The following is a 26,260-nucleotide window of genomic DNA, read 5'->3' as shown; positions in this document are numbered from 1 at the left end:
TTGGAGACGAATCGTAACATTATTTCAGATATGTTTATATACTAAGAAGGCTAAATAATAATAAGTCTAATTCATGAACAAGTACACGCTGAATACAGAAATAGAGAGACACTCAAAGATAACATTTTTATTACATCGTTTGTCTTGTAGCAACTCAAGAAATTAACGACTAAGAGTGAGACTCATGCTTATATTTCTCCCCCCAAAACGTCTTCAGATTTACTTTTAGCCCAACATTGCCCACGACGAGAGGTCCAATCATTTTCCTATATTCCAAAAAATCTACAGACATGGCAAACACTACGATCCGAAGGGGACGACTTGAGGACATTTGAGCACATCATTGGGGGTGGGGAGAGCACTGATTTCAACAACATCTACTGGGTTTGGCAAGCAGGACATTATGGGGGTGAGGAGAGCACTGATTTCAACGGGACATACTTGGGTGTGGGAAGCAGGACATTATCGGGGTGAGGAGAGCACTTATTTCAACGAGATCTACTGGGGCGTGGGAAGAAGGACATTATCGGGGTGGGGAGAGCACTGATTTCAACGAGATCTAATGGGCTGTGGAAAGCAGGACATTATCGGGGTGGGGGAAGCGCTGATTTCAATGAGATCTACTGGGGCGTGGGAAGCAGGACATTATCGGGGTGGGGAGAGCACTGATTTCAACGAGATCTACTCGGATGTGGGAGGTAGGACATTATCGGGGTGTGGAGAGCACTGATTTTAACGAGATCTACTGGGGTGAGGGAAGCAGGACATTATCAGGGTGAGGAGAGCACTGATTTCAACGAGATCTACTGGGGTGTGGGAAGCAGGACATTATCGGGGTGGGGAGAGCACTGATTTCAACGAGATCTACTGGGTGTGGGAAGGAGGACATTGTCGGAATGGGGGAAGCGCTGATTTCAACGAGATCTACAGGGGCGTGAGAAGCAGGACACTATCGTGGTGGAGAGAGCACTGTATATATCCTAGGTAAACTGAATATTACGTCTTAAAAGATCAATTTAAACGCACAGAAACCTAATATGTGAAACCAGATTGAGGGAGCGATACACTGAGCAACTCCTTTCATATCCAATTTCATAAGGAATTAAAATGTAACCCTTCGATTGGAATAGCATTGATGACACAGTTAAAGCATCAAAATATGCTTCTTTGGATACAATTATATGTTACCGGGAAAACAGCTTAATACAGTTGACGACGTTACACAGCGTTAGCTGGCATGACCCTTCGGATGAAATGATCTAAAACTACTGTTGAAGGTTGAACGATGAGCAGGGTTAATCACTCACCGTTGTTTGACGCCAGCCAAATGGGGTTTGAAGTTGTGTTTGAGGACATCTGAGCACATCATTGGGGGTGGGGAGAGCACTGATTTCAACAACATCTACTGGGTTTGGCAAGCAGGACATTATGGGGATGAGGAGAGCACTGATTTCAACGGGATATACTTGGGTGTGGGAAGCAGAACATTATCGGGGTGGGGAGAGCACTGATTTTAACGAGATCTACTGGGGTGAGGGAAGCAGGACATTATCGGGGTGGGGGGAGCACTAATTTCAACGAGATATCCTGGGGTGTGGGAAGCAGGACATTATCAGGGTGAGGAGAGCACTGATTTCAACGTTATCTTCTGGAGCGTGTGAAGGAGGACATTATCGGGGTGGGGAGAGCACTGATTTGAACGAGATATCCTGGGGTGTGGGAAGCAGGACATTATCGGGGTGAGGAGAGCACTGATTTCAACGAGATCTACTGGGTGTGGGAGGCAGGACATTATCGTGGTGGTGGGAGCACTGATTTCAACGGGATCTAGTGGGATGTGGGGAGCAGGACAATATCGGGGTGTGGAAAGCACTGAATTCAACGTTATCTTCTGGAGCGTGGGAAGGAGGACATTATCGGGGTGGGGAGAGCACTGATTTGAACGAGATATCCTGGGGTGTGGGAAGCAGGACATTATCGGGGTGTGGAGAGCACTGATTTCAACGAGATCTACTGGGTGTGGGAGGCAGGATATTATCGTGGTGGTGAGAGCACTGATTTCAACGGGATCTAGTGGGATGTGGGGAGCAGGACACTATCGGGGTGTGGACAGCACAGATTTCAACGGGATCTACTGAAATGTGTGTAGCAGGACATTATCAGAGTGGGTTGAGCACTGATTTCAACGAGATCTACTGGGTTGTGGGAAGCAGGACATTAACGGGGTGGAGGGTGCACAGATTTCAACGAGATCTACTGGGGTGTGGGAAGAAGGACATTATCGGGTTAGGGAGAGCACTGATTTCAACGAGATCTACTGGGTGTGGGAAGGACATTATCGGGGTGTGGAGAGCACTGATTTCAACGAGATCTACTGGGGTGTGGGAAGCAGGACATTATCAGGGTGTGGAGAGCACTGATTTCAACGAGATCTAATGGGATGTGGCAAGCAGGGCATTATCGGGTTGGGTAGAGCACTGATTTCAACGAGATCTACTGGGGTGTGGGGGGCAGGACATCAACGGAATTGGGGGTGCACTGATTTCAACGAGATCTTCTGGGGCGATGGAGGCAGGACATTATCGGGATGGGGAGAGCACTGATTTAAACGAGATCTACTGGGGTGTGGGAAGAAGGACAGTATCGGGATGGGGAGAGCACTGTTTTTAACAAGATCTTCTTGGTGTGGGAAGCAGGACATTATCGGGGTGAGGAGAGCACTGATTTCAACGAGATCTAGTGGGTGTGGGAAGGAGGACATTATCGGGGTGGGCGGATCACTGATTTAAACGAGATCTACTGGGGCGTGGGGAGGAGGACATATTCGGGATTTGGAGAGAACTGATTTCAAAGAGATCTAGTGGGTGTGGGAAGGAGGACATTATCCGGGTGGGCGGATCACTGATTTAAACGAGATCTACTGGGGTGTGGGGAGCAGGACATTATCAGGGTGGGGAGAGCACTGATTTCAACGGGATCTACTGGGGCGTGGGGAGCTCAATGTTTACCACAGGGGCAAAACGTGAACATTCCAAAACACATACGTGGTATGTTTAATTACGGATCATAATAAATTCAGTGAGCAAAGTTGATAGATGCCATGACTGGGATGATCCATGCAAAATATCAACGATCTTATTGTTACAGAACTAATTTTTAACAGAATAAATCAGAATATGTCGTGAATGCTCAACATCCTTCATGTGTTGGTAAATTCAAATTTTAAAATAGGTGAGGCTCGCGGGGCAGGAAAGCATCAAATTCGTTGATGTCAAATGTCAAATGGCTTTAAATCATGATAGATGAACAAAAGGACGAAGTGTAGATACACGGAGTTACACAGAGGTGCTTGCAGGATTATTGTACGATTGTGTGTGATGAGAATCAACCATTAATACCTACCGTCGCTGATCTGGTAGAAGGCCACGAAGCCACGGCGTGTGACTGATCCGTCAGTGTAGAAGGTGACACGATACTGGCCGTTCATCGTGTCAGTATCTGGAGACAAACACACACCCAGGATACAACGCGAACACCAATGCATGATGTATATTGAGGTGTTGAGTGGGGCCAGATCATTTCGGTCAATTTAATTTAGAGTTACAATAATGTTGAACAAAGCTCTTCTGCACTTAATAACACTGAATAATCTACTATTGAGGTATACTGAACAAAAACGTACCAAATATATTGTGCAAAAGTTGTCTTTTCTGTATCTGTACTTCAGAAATACCTGCCCAATTAACAAATATCTATATCTCGCAAACCTATGCATATGCTGAATATTAAAACCTAAAATACATCATCGAAGTTCAGCTTGAAATCATTTCCCAAGCTGCTTGAAGTACTTACACACGAGATTGGAGATAGTTCCACATTTCTTCAAGCCGCTGTTAAACTGGAGGTAGTCATATCCGCAGAAGGAATGACTCTCCAGCTGGAAGGTTGTGAAGGTGAAGGTAATGGTTCTCGGGTAGGATGTCGCTGTGAAGGTGTAGTAGCACCGGGTGTTGTCCAAGTAGTTGCTGCCGTCACCTGGGGCGCTCATGAAGCTGCCAGATAATGACGACAAGGTTGCTGTGCATGTCGCTGGAACAGAAAACAATTATATGAAGAATGAATTAAATATTTACTGATATTTACTTTATACGCAGGTGTAAAGTTGCATGCAAGGATTATGAAGCATCATTGTATCATTGAAGAATGAACTTACCTGTACTGCTGGGAGTGGGCGTGGTGGCGTTCACAGCTGAAATACATAATGCCTTGTATCAGAATGTGTGCCCATCATGGGATTGCCTAAAAGTCGGGCCAAGAAAAGTCGGGCCGGGCCGGGCCAGCGGGTAATACTAAAAATGGATTGCAGAATAATAAAACGAAACGCGCATATCTAGGCAGATCTCAAATGTCCACAAACGTATATATAGTTTTGCTCATTTAATTGAGTTTGAATAAAAATGCACCTTCAACAATGTAATTAACTGATGATTATGACTACATACCGTGAGTCTCGTAGAAAAGTCAGCGTCTTGACTGTGTATTCTTTGATTAGAATGCTTCTCACCGACCTTAGCGTGTAGGGGTGTGATGTCCTGGGCAGGAAACGACAGTGTTTTGACTACTCTTCTTTCATTAATTAACGTGTTTAGGTAATTAACCTTTACTAATTCGTGTTAAACCAACACAGGATGTTTTCTGGAAATGGATATTCTCGAATGTCAAAAGACTGACACGACACGTGTTAATAACTGTCCAAGCACTTCTAAAGTTCCTAACATTATTTATATCTAAAGACTAGTATTTTATCTAATTATTTACCACTTTATTGTCTCATATTTCAGTAGTTAAAGAAAACACAGAACTCAAAGTGAAGCCCTTTCCCCTCTACATTCTCAAGATAGTCTCTATCAGAAGTGTTTGGCTTGTGTTGGGTCCGACTTGGCCCGGGCGGTCAAAATCAACTTTAAACACACAGATGTAACTTCAAATGTGATTAAATCTATAGATTAGTGTTATATCTACCTATACACCAATTTATAATGTCCAGGTGTATCGCATTTAAAGAAATCTGCGCCCTTAAAGTGAAGCATTTTTACTGTATTTTCTTTAAAAAATCCAAGTCAGAAATGTTCGGTCCGACCTGGCCCGGGCTGTTAAAATCAACTTAAACCTCACAGATGTATCATCAAGTGGATTCACATCTATAGATTAGTATTATATCTACCTATACACCACTTTATAATGTCAGAGATTGCAGTATTTATAGACAACAAGGGGCTCGAAAGTGAAGCCCTTTTCCCTCTACATTCTCAACATAGTCTCTATCAGAAGTGTTTGGCTTGTGTTGGGTCCGACTTGGCCCGGGCGGTCAAAATCAACTTTAAACACACAGATGTAACTTCAAATGTGATTAAATCTATAGATTAGTGTTATATCTACCTATACACCAATTTATAATGTCCAGGTGTATCGCATTTAAAGAAATCTGCGCCCTTAAAGTGAAGCATTTTTACTGTATTTTCTTTACAAAATCCAAGTCAGAAATGTTCGGTCCGACCTGGCCCGGGCTGTTAAAATCAACTTAAACCTCACAGATGTATCATCAAATGGATTCACATCTATAGATTAGTATTATATCTACCTATACACCACTTTATAATGTCACAGATTGCAGTATTTATAGACAACAAGGGGCTCGAAAGTGAAGCCCTTTTCCCTCTACATTCTCAACATAGTCTCTATCAGAAGTGTTTGGCTTGTGTTGGGTCCGACTTGGCCCGGGCGGTCAAAATCAACTTTAAACACACAGATGTAACTTCAAATGTGATTAAATCTATAGATTAGTGTTATATCTACCTATACACCACTTTATAATGTCAGAGATTGCAGTATTTATAGACAACAAGGGGCTCGAAAGTGAAGCCCTTTTCCCTCTACATTCTCAACATAGTCTCTATCAGAAGTGTTTGGCTTGTGTTGGGTCCGACTTGGCCCGGGCGGTCAAAATCAACTTTAAACACACAGATGTAACTTCAAATGTGATTAAATCTATAGATTAGTGTTATATCTACCTATACACCAATTTATAATGTCCAGGTGTATCGCATTTAAAGAAATCTGCGCCCTTAAAGTGAAGCATTTTTACTGTATTTTCTTTACAAAATCCAAGTCAGAAATGTTCGGTCCGACCTGGCCCGGGCTGTTAAAATCAACTTAAACCTCACAGATGTATCATCAAGTGGATTCACATCTATAGATTAGTATTATATCTACCTATACACCACTTTATAATGTCACAGATTGCAGTATTTATAGACAACAAGGGGCTCGAAAGTGAAGCCCTTTTCCCTCTACATTCTCAACATAGTCTCTATCAGAAGTGTTTGGCTTGTGTTGGGTCCGACTTGGCCCGGGCGGTCAAAATCAACTTTAAACACACAGATGTAACTTCAAATGTGATTAAATCTATAGATTAGTGTTATATCTACCTATACACCAATTTATAATGTCCAGGTGTATCGCATTTAAAGAAATCTGCGCCCTTAAAGTGAAGCATTTTTACTGTATTTTCTTTACAAAATCCAAGTCAGAAATGTTCGGTCCGACCTGGCCCGGGCTGTTAAAATCAACTTAAACCTCACAGATGTATCATCAAATGGATTCACATCTATAGATTAGTATTATATCTACCTATACACCACTTTATAATGTCACAGATTGCAGTATTTATAGACAACAAGGGGCTCGAAAGTGAAGCCCTTTTCCCTCTACATTCTCAACATAGTCTCTATCAGAAGTGTTTGGCTTGTGTTGGGTCCGACTTGGCCCGGGCGGTCAAAATCAACTTTAAACACACAGATGTAACTTCAAATGTGATTAAATCTATAGATTAGTGTTATATCTACCTATACACCAATTTATAATGTCCAGGTGTATCGCATTTAAAGAAATCTGCGCCCTTATAGTGAAGCATTTTTACTGTATTTTCTTTACAAAATCCAAGTCAGAAATGTTCGGTCCGACCTGGCCCGGGCTGTTAAAATCAACTTAAACCTCACAGATGTATCATCAAGTGGATTCACATCTATAGATTAGTATTATATCTACCTATACACCACTTTATAATGTCACAGATTGCAGTATTTATAGACAACAAGGGGCTCGAAAGTGAAGCCCTTTTCCCTCTACATTCTCAACATAGTCTCTATCAGAAGTGTTTGGCTTGTGTTGGGTCCGACTTGGCCCGGGCGGTCAAAATCAACTTTAAACACACAGATGTAACTTCAAATGTGATTAAATCTATAGATTAGTGTTATATCTACCTATACACCAATTTATAATGTCCAGGTGTATCGCATTTAAAGAAATCTGCGCCCTTATAGTGAAGCATTTTTACTGTATTTTCTTTACAAAATCCAAGTCAGAAATGTTCGGTCCGACCTGGCCCGGGCTGTTAAAATCAACTTAAACCTCACAGATGTATCATCACATGGATTCACATCTATAGATTAGTATTATATCTACCTATACACCACTTTATAATGTCACAGATTGCAGTATTTATAGACAACAAGGGGCTCGAAAGTGAAGCCCTTTTCCCTCTACATTCTCAACATAGTCTCTATCAGAAGTGTTTGGCTTGTGTTGGGTCCGACTTGGCCCGGGCGGTCAAAATCAACTTTAAACACACAGATGTATCTTCAAATGTGACTAAATCTATAGATTAGTGTTATATCTACCTATACAACAATTTATAATGTCCAGGTGTATCGCATTTAAAGAAATCTGCGCCCTTAAAGTGAAGCATTTTTACTGTATTTTCTTAAAAAAATCCAATTCAGAAATGTTCGGTTCGACCTGGCCTGGGCTGTTAAAATCAACTTAAACCTCACAGATGTATCTTCAAATGTGATTAAATCTATAGATTAGTATTATATCTACTTATACACCACTTTATAATGTCACAGATTGCAGTATTTATAGACAACAAGGGGCTCGAAAGTGAAGCCCTTTTCCCTCTACATTCTCAACATAGTCTCTATCAGAAGTGTTTGGCTTGTGTTGGGTCCGACTTGGCCCGGGCGGTCAAAATCAACTTTAAACACACAGATGTATCTTCAAATGTGATTAAATCTATAGATTAGTGTTATATCTACCTATACACCAATTTATAATGTCACAGATCGCAGTATTTATAGAAGACATGGGGCTTAAAGTGAAGCCCTTTTCCCCTCTACATTCTCAACATAGTCTCTATCAGAAGTGTTTGGCTTGTGTTGGGTCCGACTTGGCCCGGGCGGTCAAAATCAACTTTAAACACACAGATGTAACTTCAAATGTGATTAAATCTATAGATTAGTATTATATCTACCTATACACCAATTTATAATGTCCAGGTGTATCGCATTTAAAGAAATCTGCGCCCTTAAAGTGAAGCATTTTTACTGTATTTTCTTTAAAAAATCCAAGTCAGAAATGTTCGGTCCGACCTGGCCCGGGCTGTTAAAATCAACTTAAACCTCACAGATGTATCATCAAATGGATTCACATCTGTAGATTAGTTTTATCTACTTATACACCACTTTATAATGTCACAGATTGCAGTATTTATAGACAACAAGGGGCTCGAAAGTGAAGCCCTTTTCCCTCTACATTCTCAACATAGTCTCTATCAGAAGTGTTTGGCTTGTGTTGGGTCCGACTTGGCCCGGGCGGTCAAAATCAACTTTAAACACACAGATGTAACTTCAAATGTGATTAAATCTATAGATTAGTGTTATATCTACCTATACACAAATTTATAATGTCCAGGTGCGTCGCATTTAAAGAAATCTGCGCCCTTAAAGTGAAGCATTTTTACTGTATTTTCTTTAAAAAATCCAAGTCAGAAATGTTCGGTCCGACCTGGCCCGGGCTGTTAAAATCAACTTAAACCTCACAGATGTATCTTCAAATGTGATTAAATCTATAGATTAGTATTATATCTACTTATACACCACTTTATAATGTCACAGATTGCAGTATTTATAGACAACAAGGGGCTCGAAAGTGAAGCCCTTTTCCCTCTACATTCTCAGCATAGTCTCTATCAGAAGTGTTTGGCTTGTGTTGGGTCCGACTTGGCCCGGGCGGTCAAAATCAACTTAAACACACAGATGTATCTTCAAATGTGATTAAATCTATAGATTAGTGTTATATCTACCTATACACCAATTTATAATGTCACAGATCGCAGTATTTATAGAAAACATGGGGCTTAAAGTGAAGCCCTTTTCCCCTCTACATTCTCAACATAGTCTCTGTCAGAAGTGTTTGGCTTGTGTTGGGTCCGACTTGGCCCGGGCGGTCAAAATCAACTTTAAACACACAGATGTATCTTCAAATGTGACTTAATCTATAGATTAGTGTTATATCTACCTATACACCAATTTATAATGTCCAGGTGTATCGAGGTAAACCCAAGTACAGTACAGAAACTGAAGTAATTTGGGCTCTCTTAGTTTTCATTATGCTTATACGTCATACTGTATTTAATTATGTTTCTTATTCTAAGAGGGCGGTCGGGTCGCCTAGTGGTTAAAGCGTTCGCTCGTCACGCCGAAGACCCGGGTTCGATTCCCAACATGGGTACAATGTGTGAAGCCCATTTCTGGTGTCCCCCGCCGTGATATTGCTGGAATATTGCTGAAAGCGGCGTAAAACCGTACTCACTCACTCACTAACTTATTCTAATACTGCTAATGTTTGTCAGTGGCCAGTGATAGTATGTGTTATGGAATAGTATCTTTCATACCAATATGGTGATATGTTATAACTTTATTTCGTACTTGCGAGGGACACGACACTATCATAGCTTACAAAAGTATTCTGGAAGCATTTTAGGACAAACATGTTAACGTAAGTTCAAAAGAAAATAAATGGGTTTTGTTAATTAGCCTCACCAAATGCATAAGTTATCAATGAAACGGTCTGCTATTAACTACAGCTCAAGACAGCTAATTAAGGGCAAATGCTTGATTGATTACGCAACACCTACTTGATTGCAATTAAGCAAGGGGCAATTAAGCAAGCTGGGTACAGGTGTAATTTGGATTAATTCCACACTTAACGTGCATATACGGACGCAATGAGAAGGATCGATGAGACACAAGACTTGAAGTAAGGCAAAAACGTTTCTCCAGTATAATCGAATAATCAAATTAGCGCATTGAGAGACGATGCTTGAACTGTGAAACCAAACATTAATGTTATCAACTCAAGTTCGGGTGCAGGAAGTGTTTTTCTTACAAAAATAGATGTACATGTGCATATAGGTACGAAAACCTGGTCCCTAAGTGGTACCTCAGATGTAAGTACAAATACTAACAGTTCACGATAATCTTCAACATTGAGATGTGTTCACATGTGTTAACCAGTAGTACGTTACGAATAATTCTCAATTGGAAATATTATGCGTATGTTTTATGAGTACATGTGAATCAGTTTTGTAAATGCATTCTCAACCCGCATCGGTATATTTCTAATTACAGTTTAGTTTGCGTTCGGGAAAGAAACCGTAAGTGTCTACACCTGATGTAAGAACAAATATTGCGTAAAATGGCAAAACATAATTGAGAAAGTTAAAACACATGTTTAAAATTCACATTACAATAAATATGAATATGAATGTTGCGTTTTCTGAATCAGCATAAAAAAGGAACATGTGTGAGTCTTGAGATAGTGTTTTTTTACATTTCTTATAAATTCAAAACACGTTTGACTAAAGATCATAGCTTATGACACCATATAAACATGCCAAGACTTCAACACGCGTTATCTGTTGTTGGAATAAACAGCTTAAGTTACAATTTATTCAGCAACATAGCTGCAAAACTTACTCTACAATGAGATCAAACAAGGTATACAAGCTTAGATTAATCTCGAGAATGGGGAAGTCAAAAGCATTTACTCACTTATTTTGGAATTATAAATATTGTATAACTAATAACGGGAAGTGGAATGGCATGTAGTACATGCATCGTACTAATAGTGACACAATTAGATGCCAACAACTACGCCCCGTCTACGCAGCCTGCCAGTTTCTAATTATTTGGAATAATCCTTTCCGGCGTTTCTTTCAATTATAAAGGACTCATTTCATACGTAGGGGTCTGTGATCTAAAAAACACAATTGGTATGTTTACGTAGACACAAACACGTGGTGTGGTTTGGTATGGTCAGTAACTGACAACCTGCTGATGACAAATGTCAACACACCGGGTCAGTAAACTGACCACTACAATGATCGAAGGATGTGTTACGTCCATGCATCTAACAGTTGAAACATTTGTTTCTCTTTGTTGAAGTTCACGGATGACAAGGTAGACACAACTTTATGGGTAACGTCTACCTTGTCAATCGTTTTCTACCAAGGATTTACGATTGGGAGACCTCTAAACGTGTAAGTTATTTTCCTTTTCAAAAGAATAGGATTTCAATCAAAAGGTTACAGTTAAAATGACATATACAACGTTTAAATCTATAAGGTTATGGTGAATTTTGGCTCAGGCGAAACAATGCTTCACTTTGTATACATGTTAATACATTTGATACATCTGTGAGGTTTAAGTTGATTTTAACAGCCCGGGCCAGGTCGGACCGAACATTTCTGACTTGGATTTTTTTAAGAAAATACAGTAAAAATGCTTCACTTTAAGGGCGCAGATTTCTTTAAATGCGATACACCTGGACATTATAAATTGGTGTATAGGTAGATATAACACTAATCTATAGATTTAATCACATTTGAAGTTACATCTGTGTGTTTAAAGTTGATTTTGACCGCCCGGGCCAAGTCGGACCCAATACAAGCCAAACACTTCTGATAGAGACTATGTTGAGAATGTAGAGGGGAAAAGGGCTTCACTTTAAGCCCCATGTTTTCTATAAATACTGCGATCTGTGACATTATAAATTGGTGTATAGGTAGATATAACACTAATCTATAGGTTTAATCACATTTGAAGTTACATCTGTGTGTTTAAAGTTGATTTTGACCGCCCGGGCCAAGTCGGACCCAACACAAGCCAAACACTTCTGATAGAGACTATGTTGAGAATGTAGAGGGAAAAGGGCTTAACTTGGAGCCCCTTGTTGTCTATAAATACTGCAATCTGTGACATTATAAAGTGGTGTATAAGTAGATATAATACTAATCTATAGATTTAATCACATTTGAAGATACATCTGTGAGCTTTAAGTTGATTTTAACAGCCCGGGCCAGGTCGGACCGAACATTTCTGACTTGGATTTTTTAAAGAAAATACAGTAAAAATGCTTCACTTTAAGGGCGCAGATTTCTTTAAATGCGACACACCTGGACATTATAAATTGGTGTATAGGTAGATATAACACTAATCTATAGATTTAATCACATTTGAAGTTACATCTGTGTGTTTAAAGTTGATTTTGACCGCCCGGGCCAAGTCGGACCCAATACAAGCCAAACACTTCTGATAGAGACTATGTTGAGAATGTAGAGGGGAAAAGGGCTTCACTTTAAGCCCCATGTTTTCTATAAATACTGCGATCTGTGACATTATAAATTGGTGTATAGGTAGATATAACACTAATCTATAGGTTTAATCACATTTGAAGTTACATCTGTGTGTTTAAAGTTGATTTTGACCGCCCGGGCCAAGTCGGACCCAACACAAGCCAAACACTTCTGATAGAGACTATGTTGAGAATGTAGAGGGAAAAGGGCTTAACTTGGAGCCCCTTGTTGTCTATAAATACTGCAATCTGTGACATTATAAAGTGGTGTATAAGTAGATATAATACTAATCTATAGATTTAATCACATTTGAAGATACATCTGTGAGCTTTAAGTTGATTTTAACAGCCCGGGCCAGGTCGGACCGAACATTTCTGACTTGGATTTTTTAAAGAAAATACAGTAAAAATGCTTCACTTTAAGGGCGCAGATTTCTTTAAATGCGACACACCTGGACATTATAAATTGGTGTATAGGTAGATATAACACTAATCTATAGATTTAATCACATTTGAAGTTACATCTGTGTGTTTAAAGTTGATTTTGACCGCCCGGGCCAAGTCGGACCCAACACAAGCCAAACACTTCTGATAGAGACTATGTTGAGAATGTAGAGGGAAAAGGGCTTCACTTTCGAGCCCCTTGTTGTCTATAAATACTGCAATCTGTGACATTATAAAGTGGTGTATAGGTAGATATAATACTAATCTATAGATGTGAATCCATGTGATGATACATCTGTGAGGTTTAAGTTGATTTTAACAGCCCGGGCCAGGTCGGACCGAACATTTCTGACTTGGATTTTTTAAAGAAAATACAGTAAAAATGCTTCACTATAAGGGCGCAGATTTCTTTAAATGCGATACACCTGGACATTATAAATTGGTGTATAGGTAGATATAACACTAATCTATAGATTAAGTCACATTTGAAGATACATCTGTGTGTTTAAAGTTGATTTTGACCGCCCGGGCCAAGTCGGACCCAACACAAGCCAAACACTTCTGATAGAGACTATGTTGAGAATGTAGAGGGAAAAGGGATTCACTTTAAGCCCCATGTCTTCTATAAATACTGCGATCTGTGACATTATAAATTGGTGTATAGGTAGATATAACACTAATCTATAGATTTAGTCACATTTGAAGATACATCTGTGTGTTTAAAGTTGATTTTGACCGCCCGGGCCAAGTCGGACCCAACACAAGCCAAACACTTCTGATAGAGACTATGTTGAGAATGTAGAGGGAAAAGGGCTTCACTTTCGAGCCCCTTGTTGTCTATAAATACTGCAATCTGTGACATTATAAAGTGATGTATAGGTAGATAAACACTAATCTATAGATTTAATCACATTTGAAGTTACATCTGTGTGTTTAAAGTTGATTTTGACCGCCCGGGCCAAGTCGGACCCAACACAAGCCAAACACTTCTGATAGAGACTATGTTGAGAATGTAGAGGGAAAAGGGCTTCACTTTCGAGCCCCTTGTTGTCTATAAATACTGCAATCTGTGACATTATAAAGTGGTGTATAAGTAGATATAATACTAATCTATAGATTTAATCACATTTGAAGATACATCTGTGAGGTTTAAGTTGATTTTAACAGCCCGGGCCAGGTCGGACCGAACATTTCTGACTTGTTTTTTTTTAAAGAAAATAAAGTAAAAATGCTTCACTTTAAGGGCGCAGATTTCTTTAAATGCGATACACCTGGACATTATAAATTGGTGTATAGGTAGATATAACACTAATCTATAGATTTAATCACATTTGAAGTTACATCTGTGTGTTTAAAGTTGATTTTGACCGCCCGGGCCAAGTCGGACCCAACACAAGCCAAACACTTCTGATAGAGACTATGTTGAGAATGTAGAGGGAAAAGGGCTTCACTTTCGAGCCCCTTGTTGTCTATAAATACTGCAATCTCTGACATTATAAAGTGGTGTATAGGTAGATATAATACTAATCTATAGATGTGAATCCATTTGATGATACGTCTGTGAGGTTTAAGTTGATTTTAACAGCCCGTGCCAGGTCGGACCGAACATTTCTGACTTGGATTTTTTAAAGATAAAAACAGTAAAAATGCTTCACTTTAAGGGCGCAGATTTCTTTAAATGCGATACACCTGGACATTATAAATTGGTGTATAGGTAGATATAACACTAATCTATAGATTTAATCACATTTGAAGTTACATCTGTGTGTTTAAAGTTGATTTTGACCGCCCGGGCCAAGTCGGACCCAACACAAGCCAAACACTTCTGATAGAGACTATGTTGAGAATGTAGAGGGAAAAGGGCTTCACTTTCGAGCCCCTTGTTGTCTATAAATACTGCAATCTGTGACATTATAAAGTGGTGTATAGGTAGATATAATACTAATCTATAGATGTGAATCCATTTGATGATACGTCTGTGAGGTTTAAGTTGATTTTAACAGCCCGGGCCAGGTCGGACCGAACATTTCTGACTTGGATTTTTTAAAGAAAATACAGTAAAAATGCTTCACTTTAAGGGCGCAGATTTCTTTAAATGCGATACACCTGGACATTATAAATTGGTGTATAGGTAGATATAATACTAATCTATAGATTTAATCACATTTGTAGATACATCTGTGTGTTTAAAGTTGATTTTGACCGCCCGGGCCAAGTCGGACCCAACACAAGCCAAACACTTCTGATAGAGACTATGTTGAGAATGTAGAGGGAAAAGGGCTTCACTTTGAGCCCCTTGTTGTCTATAAATACTGCGATCTGTAACATTATAAAGTGGTGTATATGTAGATATAACACTAATCTATAGAGGTAATCACATTTGAAGATAAATCTGTGTGTTTAAAGTTGATTTTGACAGCCCGGGCCAAGTCGGAGCGAACTGTGTGACTGTCGAGAGTAGAGGGAGAAGAGGTCTACTTTAACCAACGTGTCTGCTTTAAATACGATGAACAGTGACGTTATAAAGTGGTATTTACTTAGATATAGTACGTTCCTATAATATAAACGCTATGCCGACAGATGGAAATTCGTATGACGATAGCTAGAAGTATTTGATACGTGTCAAATCCTATTTCGTTTAACGATTGCTCTTTTACATGTTACCTAGATCAGCGACGCTAACACACAGCTCCACTTTCTAGTTTTTAAGTGATTTACTCCGAATTACTTAATTATGCTGCACGTTTTGGATTGGTGATTGTTCAGTAGTGTCATGTGTGTATGTTGCATCAATAATATGTAGATATGATCGCCGATAATTAAGTAATTAGCCAATAACACTTTGGCCCGTCTTGGCCCGGCCCGGCCCGACTTTTAGGCAATCCCGCCCATCATCCTGTTCAAATAATCATTCTGTCACGATCACCCAGTTTCCCACGAGTTCTCGTACCTGAGATATTTCGAGAGTTGACTGTACGTCATGATCAAACTATTTATACGACATAGTGGAGTAAGAACGTTGAGTGAAGCCATGAACACTTTACACCAGGTAGAGCCTCTGTACATACCGCCACTAACAACGTAGTTAGCCACAAAGCCACTGTAGGTGACACTTCCATCTGTACGGAATTCCACCGTAAAGTTCCCAACAAATGTATCTGTAAAATATCAACAATACGTACATGAAAATAAAAGCGAAAACCCTTTCTGTATTTATTACAATTCATTATCCATAAATATATCTGTGAGGAGAGAAGCACACTCGATGCCCGTCGGGATGCCAACAATCTTGCATTAATACCCTGTCCCTCCAATTTCAAGTCAACGCTATCTTTGAGGAAGTCCAGTATTTCACATGCTGTTTTCATAGTAAATTTCAGATGTCAGTTGTTTTCATTTTTGTCAAGTTGACCTGAACCTTTGAAGATAGAGGTGTACACATCCCATGGACCACGGATTAAGATTTTCATGTTCGATTAAGGTCGTCAAGTGGTTTATGTGAGTCTGTTGAACATGATACATATATATGTGATAACAATGATCACTCTTTAATAGGGGGCACGGGTGGCCCAGTCGTCTAAGGCGCCGCGATTCGCTGTGCAGAGTTGCGTCCCTTGGCACGGCAGAAACCTATGATGTGGGTTCGAATCCCGGTTCGCCCCGATTATGTTTCTAGGTTTGTCAGCACCATACCCGAGCTCGCGGGTTTCACCGAAGTGGTAAACGTCTGAGACCTGCATCACCTGGGGCTTTCCTCCCACATTAAGCTGACACGCGATATGACTGGAATACTGACAAAGCGGCGTTAAAACCCAACACTCTCACTCACTCTTTAATAAATGATTGGTAACCTTGTTTACAACAAAACATGTTAACAAATCGAATGTTTAATTGTCAAATCATTATTAATAAAATGTATTGATGACTTAAAACCACGAATATGCTCTAGAGCAAACACGACTACAGTGAGAAGAGCGCCTTGCTCTTATTGTAACACTACTTCCTAGCGCATACACCCAGTGTCTGTCTGCTCGTCACAATACGTACATGTACTGCTGAATTCCGTGAAGCCACACCTCTTGTTCCCGCCACTGATGATGACCCAATCCCATCTACAGCTGGCATGGTTTTCCACAGCAAAGCTGCTGAAATCCAGTGTTATAGACTGGGTCTGTCCACTTCCCACAAACGTGTAGCGGCAGTAGATGTTGTTGGGGTACTTGCGGGGGGAGTTTGGACTACGAAGCTGGCCGCTGGATGCGGTGAACGTCTCATTACAGTTGGCTGAAAGGCGTAGTTATTTAACATTACGTTTATACCATCAAACCCATATACTAAGCCATGTACTACAACCATTTATTAAAAACTATGAACATGTGCCACATGATATAAGTACGCTTAAATTTACAGGTAACTTGGCTCTACATTGAAAACATGGTAAATTTATCCCAAATTTCATATTTGTGTAATAATCAACGACACCTACACAATATACTGATAAAATTCTTATGTGGCATCAATTTGGATACATACTTTTCAGGATCAAGTAGGGATACGAATACGCACATAGGAATAATATGATAGTAATTTTACTGTGCTAATAAAGAAATCCAATATCCTTACAGTTTTGTTTGAAATAGGCAATGGGAAATATCAATATGTCCACAATCCTGCGCTACCTAACATGAGAAAATCCTGTAGGAACAGTATATTTCCAGCATAGGATTCCTAGTTTATATTTCAATATTCGTCATACGTTTCTAACATCTGGTAACAAGCCTGTGGGTAACGGTGATTTTCCAAGTATTTGAGACAGCTACTACAATAGTTAAAACATAATTCATATATCTAAAGATCTTCCAACAACTGTCTTAGGAGAAACTAGTTTACTTACACACAATTATATGTTGAACAACGTGAAAGAATCAAGTATATTTCTAAAAATGTCACAGGGAAATGATGGACATTTCCTAAACATCGAAAAACAATGAAAATATGCTTTTTTATGGCCTATGTTGGATAAAGGGCCACCGAAATACTTCTAATCATTCATTAATTTTTAATATGGTGCCCTTAATGAAACCAGTTTTCTTAAAACACCAATCAATCTAATTGTCTTTGCAAGCCAATGCATGGAACAGTGTCATCAATAAATGTATAGCCGCTGTCCAAAAGGTAATAATAATGTTATTTCCATTAGGAAAAAAACCCTTAGCGGCATGGGTGGCGTAGTCGTCAAAGACGCAGCAGTTCTCTGTGCAGAGTTGCTTCCCTCGAGCACAATAGAAACCAATGATTGTGGGTTCGTATCCCGGTCCGCCCTGATTATGTTTCTAGGTTTGTCAGCATCATACCCGTGCTCGTGGATTTCACTAAAATGGGAGACGAGCTGCATCACTTCGGGCTTTCCTCCCACATTAAGCTGACGCGCCCAGATATAACTGCAATACTGTTCAAAGCGGCGTTAAACCACACTCACTTGCTCACTCTCTTTCTCACCCTGACAAATATCCCCATTACGCCACTAATTTTCATTTCTTCGACTATTTCAGTAGTTAAAAAACTTAAATATTTCAGACTTGATGTGAGGTCTTTTAACAGAAGATTTTTTAATAATACATCTCATAATATCAATACATATAACAACATACAAGTATTTCTATCCATCAAATCAAACATATGGAATCGCCCCATATTAAATGTGTGCAAAAAATGCGTGAAATCGACAACGCGACATTGTTCCATTCCAGGATTCCATACAAACGCTCTACAGAAGTCTATTAATTGAACATAAAACCTATTTTTGAACATTATAAGATACGTATTGGATAGTGATTGCAAAACAAAATATATTAGGAAATGTTGAGTAAAACCTATATGAGACTCATCTTAGATGTTAGTCAACTCCACCCGCAATCTTATACGAATTTCAAGAATAGATGTGAAAAGTTTAACCACAATAATGTTTAACAGTGAGATGTTTAACAGTTATCAAATAACTTGTAGAAAAGAACTATCATACCAACGATCCATCTTCCTGGAAACACTCCCGTGACAAATTCTGCATTTAAAAGTAATTCTGAATTCAGAACGATATTATAAAGCAATATTTTTTTATATGTACCAGGGTGTCGTAAAATCCGTCAACAAATACATGTACCAAGACACATTGTATGCAAGACGCCTGCTAATTACAACAGGGGGAGATCCATCTACTCGTATACTGAAGTGTATATCGTCAGGAACAAACATCATCAGAATCTAGACATGCCTAGGGGGAGTCGACGGTGTGTCACGTCTATCGGGAAAGGTCATGCATACGTACGTGTTGGCGGTGCTGTTGTTGTTGTAGTTGTTGAAGCGGTTGTGGGAACATCTGAAAAGATTTAACCAAAAAGGCATGATCTCATTTCGTAAACATTTCTATTTCTAATGTTCAAGGAGTCTGGTTGTAGTTGGTAGTCGCATCGAAATCATCACATTTCAACCGACATGCATGTGTTTAGTATCCAATATGACTACTTCACAACAGCTTTGGTCAACCTCCTCGCATCTTCTTCAGTGAACGTATAGCGCCGCTATAATATAAACATCTTTAAACAAGGATGTAGAAATTACATGACTCTGTCGCAACTTCTCAGTGCACTTACTTTTGTTAGCTCCCTTAAGATTACTTGACTACCCCTCTACAGTTTCTGGCTAGCAAACACCTACATGGCTCCTTCCTGTAGTTGATGACGAATCCCCTCCTTGTGACGCTACCGTCTGTCTTGAAGTACAAGATGAAGTTGTTCCTGAACGTATCTGTTGGCATATAAGAGGCACGAACTAAATTATAAAGATACAACATTTACACACTCATTCTGACCAGCATATGGAAGCTAACAAAGCACATGACTAAATATTAATGATACAGCTTTTTGTGAGTTTGGTTTGACGCCGCTTAAACAATATTTCAGAGAGATCATGGCGTATCATGTGTGAAGAAAGCCCGAATCGGCACTTCAAACCCACAAGCACGGAACGGCGCTCGCAAACCCGAATCTGGGTTTGGACTCTTGATCACAGGTACATTCGAAAGCGTATTGTAGCGACTGACCCAAGGGACGCCCCTGCCCCTCATGTTTAATGATATTTTTAACATGTGTTCCACATTAAACCAGAATTAACACCAGCACCCTGCCACATACACATAAAAAAAGAAATGTACGACGTTTCTGATTTTGTTTGTTAGATTCCATTGTTTTGTGCCATTGATATAACGAGTTGAAACTATTAATCTTCAAAAGATAAAGTAGTTGAAAGATACACAATAATATTAACAGCAAAATGTAATTCTCACACGTGAGAACCCTGCCGGCGTACAGAGAGCTCCCGCAGTATTTCCTGCTGGAAGTTGAGCCGAACTGGAGCGAGTCGTAGTAGCAGCTGGAGTGATCCTCAAGGGAGAAGGTCTGTACAGTGAGCTGCAGAGCCTGCAGGCTGGAGTTCCCCTGTACAGTGTACGTACAGTAGGCGTTGTTAGGGTAGTAGGAGCCATCTCCAGGGGTGCTCTCTATAGTGCCCTCGTCGGCCGTGTGGGTCAGGTTACAGCTGACTAGACACATGCAGAACATTGACAGCAAATACAGCGTAAGGGAATTGTGATGAATGATATAAAATGTATATATCACATAACATCTGTTATTGTTCAAAGTTATTTTCATAGAATGTTTTTTGTGTGAAGAAATGTGTCAAAGAAATTTCTCAACAGCAAGTAAACTAAAGCCGTGCTTCCTCAACATTAGACAGAGTGCAAGGAGCTTGCAGTGTTCTGATGTATCCTACATTGCGCCTACCTGGTGTTTTGACGTATGTTACATTGAATCCACTCCTTACTTCACGAGAGTCCGTTACAAAAGATACCTTGAAATCCCCACTCGACACAGAATCTGAAATTAATATATATAACAAATCAAATGTGTGTGTGTGTGTGTGTGTGTGTGTGTGTGTGTGTGTGTGTGTGTGTGTGTGTGTGTGTGTGTGTGTGTGTGTGCGTGCGTGCCTGTGTGTGTGTGTGTGTTGAGGTTATTATATGACCGTTAGGACACATCTTATTTACCCGACAGGAATATTAATCATGATCATTGTATTTCTCTTTACGCTAGGTATCATCAACGCAGAAAGCAATATTATCGTGTATGATTGACAAGGCTGCTTATGTTTCTTAGCTTAAACAACCATATGAAAGTCCTTGATAAGCACATGGTTGTGTAATGTACACAACTGTAGTGGAGCACTGGACCGTCATAGTCTTCACCTGCAATTCCATGTGTGGACCCTTCACTTTCAGCATCCGTGGTGATGAGGTCACGAAAAACAGATTTGACCGATTATAAATCATTATCTCTCAGGATCATATCTGAGCAAGTGTGTTTTACTTACCGATAAACGTGGAATACGTGAATCATTAACATTCCAAAAGTCTATTATTAAACTTGTCAAAATGCGTAAGTTTTCCAAGGTGTATTGAACCAAGCTCAGTGTTCACTGTGGGATATGTCATGTTGTTTAAGTGTCAGAAGGACTCACATATGTGTCAGCGAGGCCCTGTATATCTACAACGTGTTATGTCCAACTGTCACAAGTAAAGACTCAAATCAGTGTCAGCGGGGCATTGTATATCTACAATGTGTTATGTCCAAGTGTCACAAGTAAAGACTCACATCTGAGTGAGCGAGGCCCTGTATATCGGAAACTTTTTGTGTCCAAGTGTCACAAGTAAAGACTCACATCTGCGTCAGCGAGGCCCTGTATATCTACAATGTGTTATGTCCGAGTGTCACAAGTAATGACTCACATCTGAGTTAGTGAGGCCCTGTATATCGGCAACGTGTTGTGTCCAAGTGTCACAAGTTATGACTCACATCTGTGTCAGCGGGGCCTTGTATATCTACAATGTGTTATGTTCAAGTGTCACAAGTAAAGACTCGCATATTTTTCAGCGAGGCCCTGTATATCTAGATGCTATGTCGAAGTGTTACAAGTAAAGACTCACATCTGAGTGATCGAGGCCCTGTATATCTACAATGTGCTATGCCCAAGTGTCACAAGTAAAGACTCACATCTAAGTTAGCGAATCCCTGTATATCTACAATGTGTTATGCGCAAGTGTCACAAGTAAAGACTTACATGTGTGTCAGCGAGGCCCTGTATATCTACAATGTGTTATGTTCAAGTGTCACAAGTAAAGACTCGCATATTTTTCAGCGAGGCCCTGTATATCTAGAATGTGTTATGTCGAAGTGTTACAAGTAAAGACTCACATCTGAGTTAGTGGGGCCCTCTATATCGGAAACGTTTTGTGCCCAAGTGTCACAAGTGAAGACTCACATATGCGTCAGCGAGGCCCTGTATATCTACAATGTGTTATGTCGAAGTGTCACAAGTAAAGACTCACATCTGAGTGATCGAGGCCCTGTATATCTACAATGTGCTATGCCCAAGTGTCACAAGTAAAGACTCACATCTAAGTTAGCGAATCCCTGTATATCTACAATGTGTTATGCGCAAGTGTCACAAGTAAAGACTTACATGTGTGTCAGCGAGGCCCTGTATATCTACATTGTGGTATGTCCAAGTGTCACAACTAAAGACTAACATTTGATTGAGCGAGGCCCTGTACTTCTGCAATATGTTATGTCCAAGTGTCACAAGTAATGACTCACCTCTGAGTGAGCGAGGCCCTGTATAACGGCAATGTGTTATGTCCAAGTGTCACAAGTAATGACTCACCTCTGAGTGAGCGAGGCCCTGTATAACGGCAATGTGTTATGCCCAAGTGTCACAAGTAAAGACTCACATATGTGTCAGCGAGGCCTTGTATATCTACAATGTGTTATGTCCGAGTGTCACAAGTAATGACTCACATCTGAGTTAGTGAGGCCATGTATATCGGCAACGTTTTGTGTCCATGTCACAAGTTATGACTCACATCTGTGACAACGGGGCCTTGTTATGCCCAAGTGTCACAAGTAAAGACTCACATATGTGTCAGCGAGGCCCTGTACTTCTGCAATGTGTTATGTTCAAGTGTCACAAGTAATGACTCACATCTGAGTGAGGGAGGCCCTGTATAACTGCAATGTGTTATGCCCAAGTGTCTCAAGTAAAGACTCACAACTGAGTTAGTGAGGCCCTGTATATCGGAAACGTTTTGTGTCCAAGTGTCACAAGTGAAGACTCACATATGTGTCAGCGAGGCCTTGTATATCTACAATGTGTTATGTCGAAGTGTCACAAGTTAACACTTACACATGTGTCAGCGAGTCCCTGTACTTCTGCAATGTGTTATGTTCAAGTGTCACAAGTAAAGACTTACACCTGAGTGAGCGAGGCCCTGTACAGTATCTTGAAGTGGTGGTAGTGTAACCAGAGGAGCCCCTGTAGCTGAATCGGACGTAGTCATTGTTGCAGTAGGAGGAGTATTGAAGGTCGAGGGAAACAAAGTTGAGAAGGAGGACGTAGGGGGAACTACCGCCACTGATGGTGTAGGTGCACGCAAGATCGTTTACGTAGTTGCCGTCAGTATCAGCTGGACTTGCAAATGATCCCGTGTCCGTTGTGAATCGTTGGATGCAGTTTTCTATTAAAGCATCAAACAGATGTTCATCATCTCATTATATGGATTATTCGGACAAAGTACTTTTTAAAAACAATTTTGCTGAAGGGACACACATATTCTTTCTGATGCATTCAAAATTGTGAGAGCGCAATCATAGTTTTGGTAATGCTCCATCATTCTTTCAATTATTGATATCATGTTATGACTTGAAACTTACCCGGAACAATATTGTAGTACAATTGGAACGACGGTGCCTCCATATCAGGCGCATGGAACAAAGTTATCTGAAAGTCGCCATCATAGGCATCTGGAGGAAAGTGAAAAGCTCAATATCAGGTTATTTGCTCAAAGCAAATTCACCACAAACCATGCTTAAGGTCAATAAAAAAACTTGCTTAGATGTATTTGTGAAAATTTGCGAAGCTACGTTTATGGCTGTCAAAGGACCATTGTAGTCATTTATACAATTATCAATTCTCATATATATATATATATATTATTTTTTTCGAAAATATTTATTATCAATATTACATGTATTTAGAGCTTTAGTGAACTATCTGTAAGGTAATGCCATGTCTAAATACGTGCTATATCGTACTATTAAGAAAAACACTCCACAACCCCCTCCCATCCCACTCTCTAGCAGACCCTCATCTCCCCATGATGCACGATGTTATGGTAAGACCAGTACGTACATGATATCTCTGTGCCACTTGTTCCATTATCGCCACATCTCCTCTCAAGGCCATCAAAGTCTAGGTAGTTACATTCAGCATCTGAGACCAATCGGATGTGTATCTGTGATGCCGCCATGTTGTTCTGTATCCTGAAGTAACATGTGGAGTTGCTGCTATCGCTGGACATATTGCCACTGATGCTACCAGATCGGCCCGTGTAGGTCATGTTGCACATTCCTGAAAGAGAAACATACCACGCTGAAGGCACCCCTCACATACACAGGCATGAATCACAAGCACCATGAGAGAGAAACATACCACAGTGAAGGCACCCCTCGAGTACACTAGCATGAAACACAAGCACCATGAGAGAGAAACATACCACGCCGAAGGCACACCTCGAATACACAGGCATGAAACACAAGCACCATGAGAGAGAAACATACCACGCTGAAGGCACACCTCGAATACACAGGCATGAAACACAAGCACCATGAGAGAGAAACATACCACGCTGAAGGCACCCCTCGAGTACACTGGCATGAAACACAAGCACCATGAGAAAGAAACATACCACGCTGAAGGCACACCTCGAATACACAGGCATGAAACACAAGTACCATGAGAGAGAAACATACCACGCTGAAGGCACACCTCGAATACACAGGCATGAAACACAAGCACCATGAGAGAGAAACATACCACGGTGAAGGCACACCTCGAATACACAGGCATGAAACACAAGCACCATGAGAGAGAAACATACCACGCTGAAGGCACACCTCGAATACACAGGCATAAAACACAAGCACCATGAGAGAGAAACATACCACGCTGAAGGCACCCCTCGAGTACACTGGCATGAAACACAAGCACCATGAGAAAGAAACATACCACGCTGAAGGCACACCTCGAATACACAGACATGAAACACAAGCACCATGAGAGAGAAACATACCACGCTGAAGGCACCCCTCGAGTACACTGGCATGAAACACAAGCACCATGCGAGAGAAACATACAACGCTGAAGGCACACTTCGAATACACAGGCATGAAACACAAGCACCATGAGAGAGAAACATACCACGCTGAAGGCACACCTCGAATACACAGGCATGAAACACAAGCACCATGAGAGAGAAACATACCACACTGAAGGCACACCTCGAATACACAGGCATGAAACACAAGCACCATGAGAAAGAAACATACCACAGTGAAGGCACACCTCGAATACACAGGCATGAAACACAAGCACCAGGAGAGAGAAACATACCACGCTGAAGGCATCCCTCACATACACAGGCATGAATCACAAGCACCAGGAGAGAGAAACATACCACACTGAAGGCACCCCTCACATACACAGGCATGAATCACAAGCACCATGAGAGAGAAACATACATCACTGAATGCACCCCTCACATACACAGGCATGAATCACAAGCACCATGAGAGAGAAACATACATCACTGAATGCACCCCTCACATACACAGGCATGAATCACAAGCACCAGGAGAGAGAAACATACCACGCTGAAGGCACCCCTCACATACACAGGCATAAATCACAAGCACCATGAGAGAAACACATACCACACTGAAGGCACCCCTCACATACACAGGCATAAATCACAAGCACTATGAGAGAGAAACATACCACGCTGAAGGCACCCCTCACATACACAGGCATGAATCACAAGCACCATGAGAGAGAAACATACCACACTGAAGGCACCCCCCCCCCCCCCCCTCCCCCCCACATACACAGGCATGAAACACAAGCACCATGAGAGAGAATCAAATCACACTGAAGGCACCCCTCACATACACAGGCATGAAACACAAGCACCATGAGAGAGAAACATACCACACTGAAGGCACCCCTCACATACACAGACATGAATCACAAGCACCAGGAGAGAGAATCAAACCACACTGAAGGCACCCCTCACATACACAGGCATAAATCACAAGCACCATGAGAGAGAAACATACCA

At 40.6% G+C, this 26,260-nt stretch overlaps 1 protein-coding gene across 1 annotated transcript in view; it reads right to left on the bottom strand.

Moving 5' to 3' along the window:
• Positions 1–26,260, bottom strand: part of LOC124120197 (cubilin-like) — a 99,325-nt gene that overhangs the window by 6,767 nt on the left and 66,298 nt on the right. Inside the window, exons 56-67 of the mRNA XM_048389180.1 lie at positions 24,277–24,495; positions 23,799–23,888; positions 23,339–23,602; positions 20,817–20,909; positions 20,321–20,575; positions 19,693–19,782; positions 19,304–19,354; positions 17,026–17,262; positions 16,047–16,136; positions 4,214–4,249; positions 3,853–4,089; positions 3,403–3,498 (exon numbers count right to left, since the gene is read on the bottom strand). Of these exons, the coding sequence (XP_048245137.1) occupies positions 3,403–3,498; positions 3,853–4,089; positions 4,214–4,249; positions 16,047–16,136; positions 17,026–17,262; positions 19,304–19,354; positions 19,693–19,782; positions 20,321–20,575; positions 20,817–20,909; positions 23,339–23,602; positions 23,799–23,888; positions 24,277–24,495 (1,758 nt within the window). The remainder of the gene's footprint in view (positions 1–3,402; positions 3,499–3,852; positions 4,090–4,213; positions 4,250–16,046; positions 16,137–17,025; positions 17,263–19,303; positions 19,355–19,692; positions 19,783–20,320; positions 20,576–20,816; positions 20,910–23,338; positions 23,603–23,798; positions 23,889–24,276; positions 24,496–26,260) is intronic.

The sequence above is a fragment of the Haliotis rufescens genome, unplaced genomic scaffold, assembly GCF_023055435.1.
Source record: "Haliotis rufescens isolate VD_foot unplaced genomic scaffold, xgHalRufe1.0.p SCAF_8, whole genome shotgun sequence".
Taxonomy (NCBI): Eukaryota; Metazoa; Mollusca; class Gastropoda; order Lepetellida; family Haliotidae; genus Haliotis; species Haliotis rufescens.
This window is presented reverse-complemented; position numbering and strand designations above follow the sequence as displayed.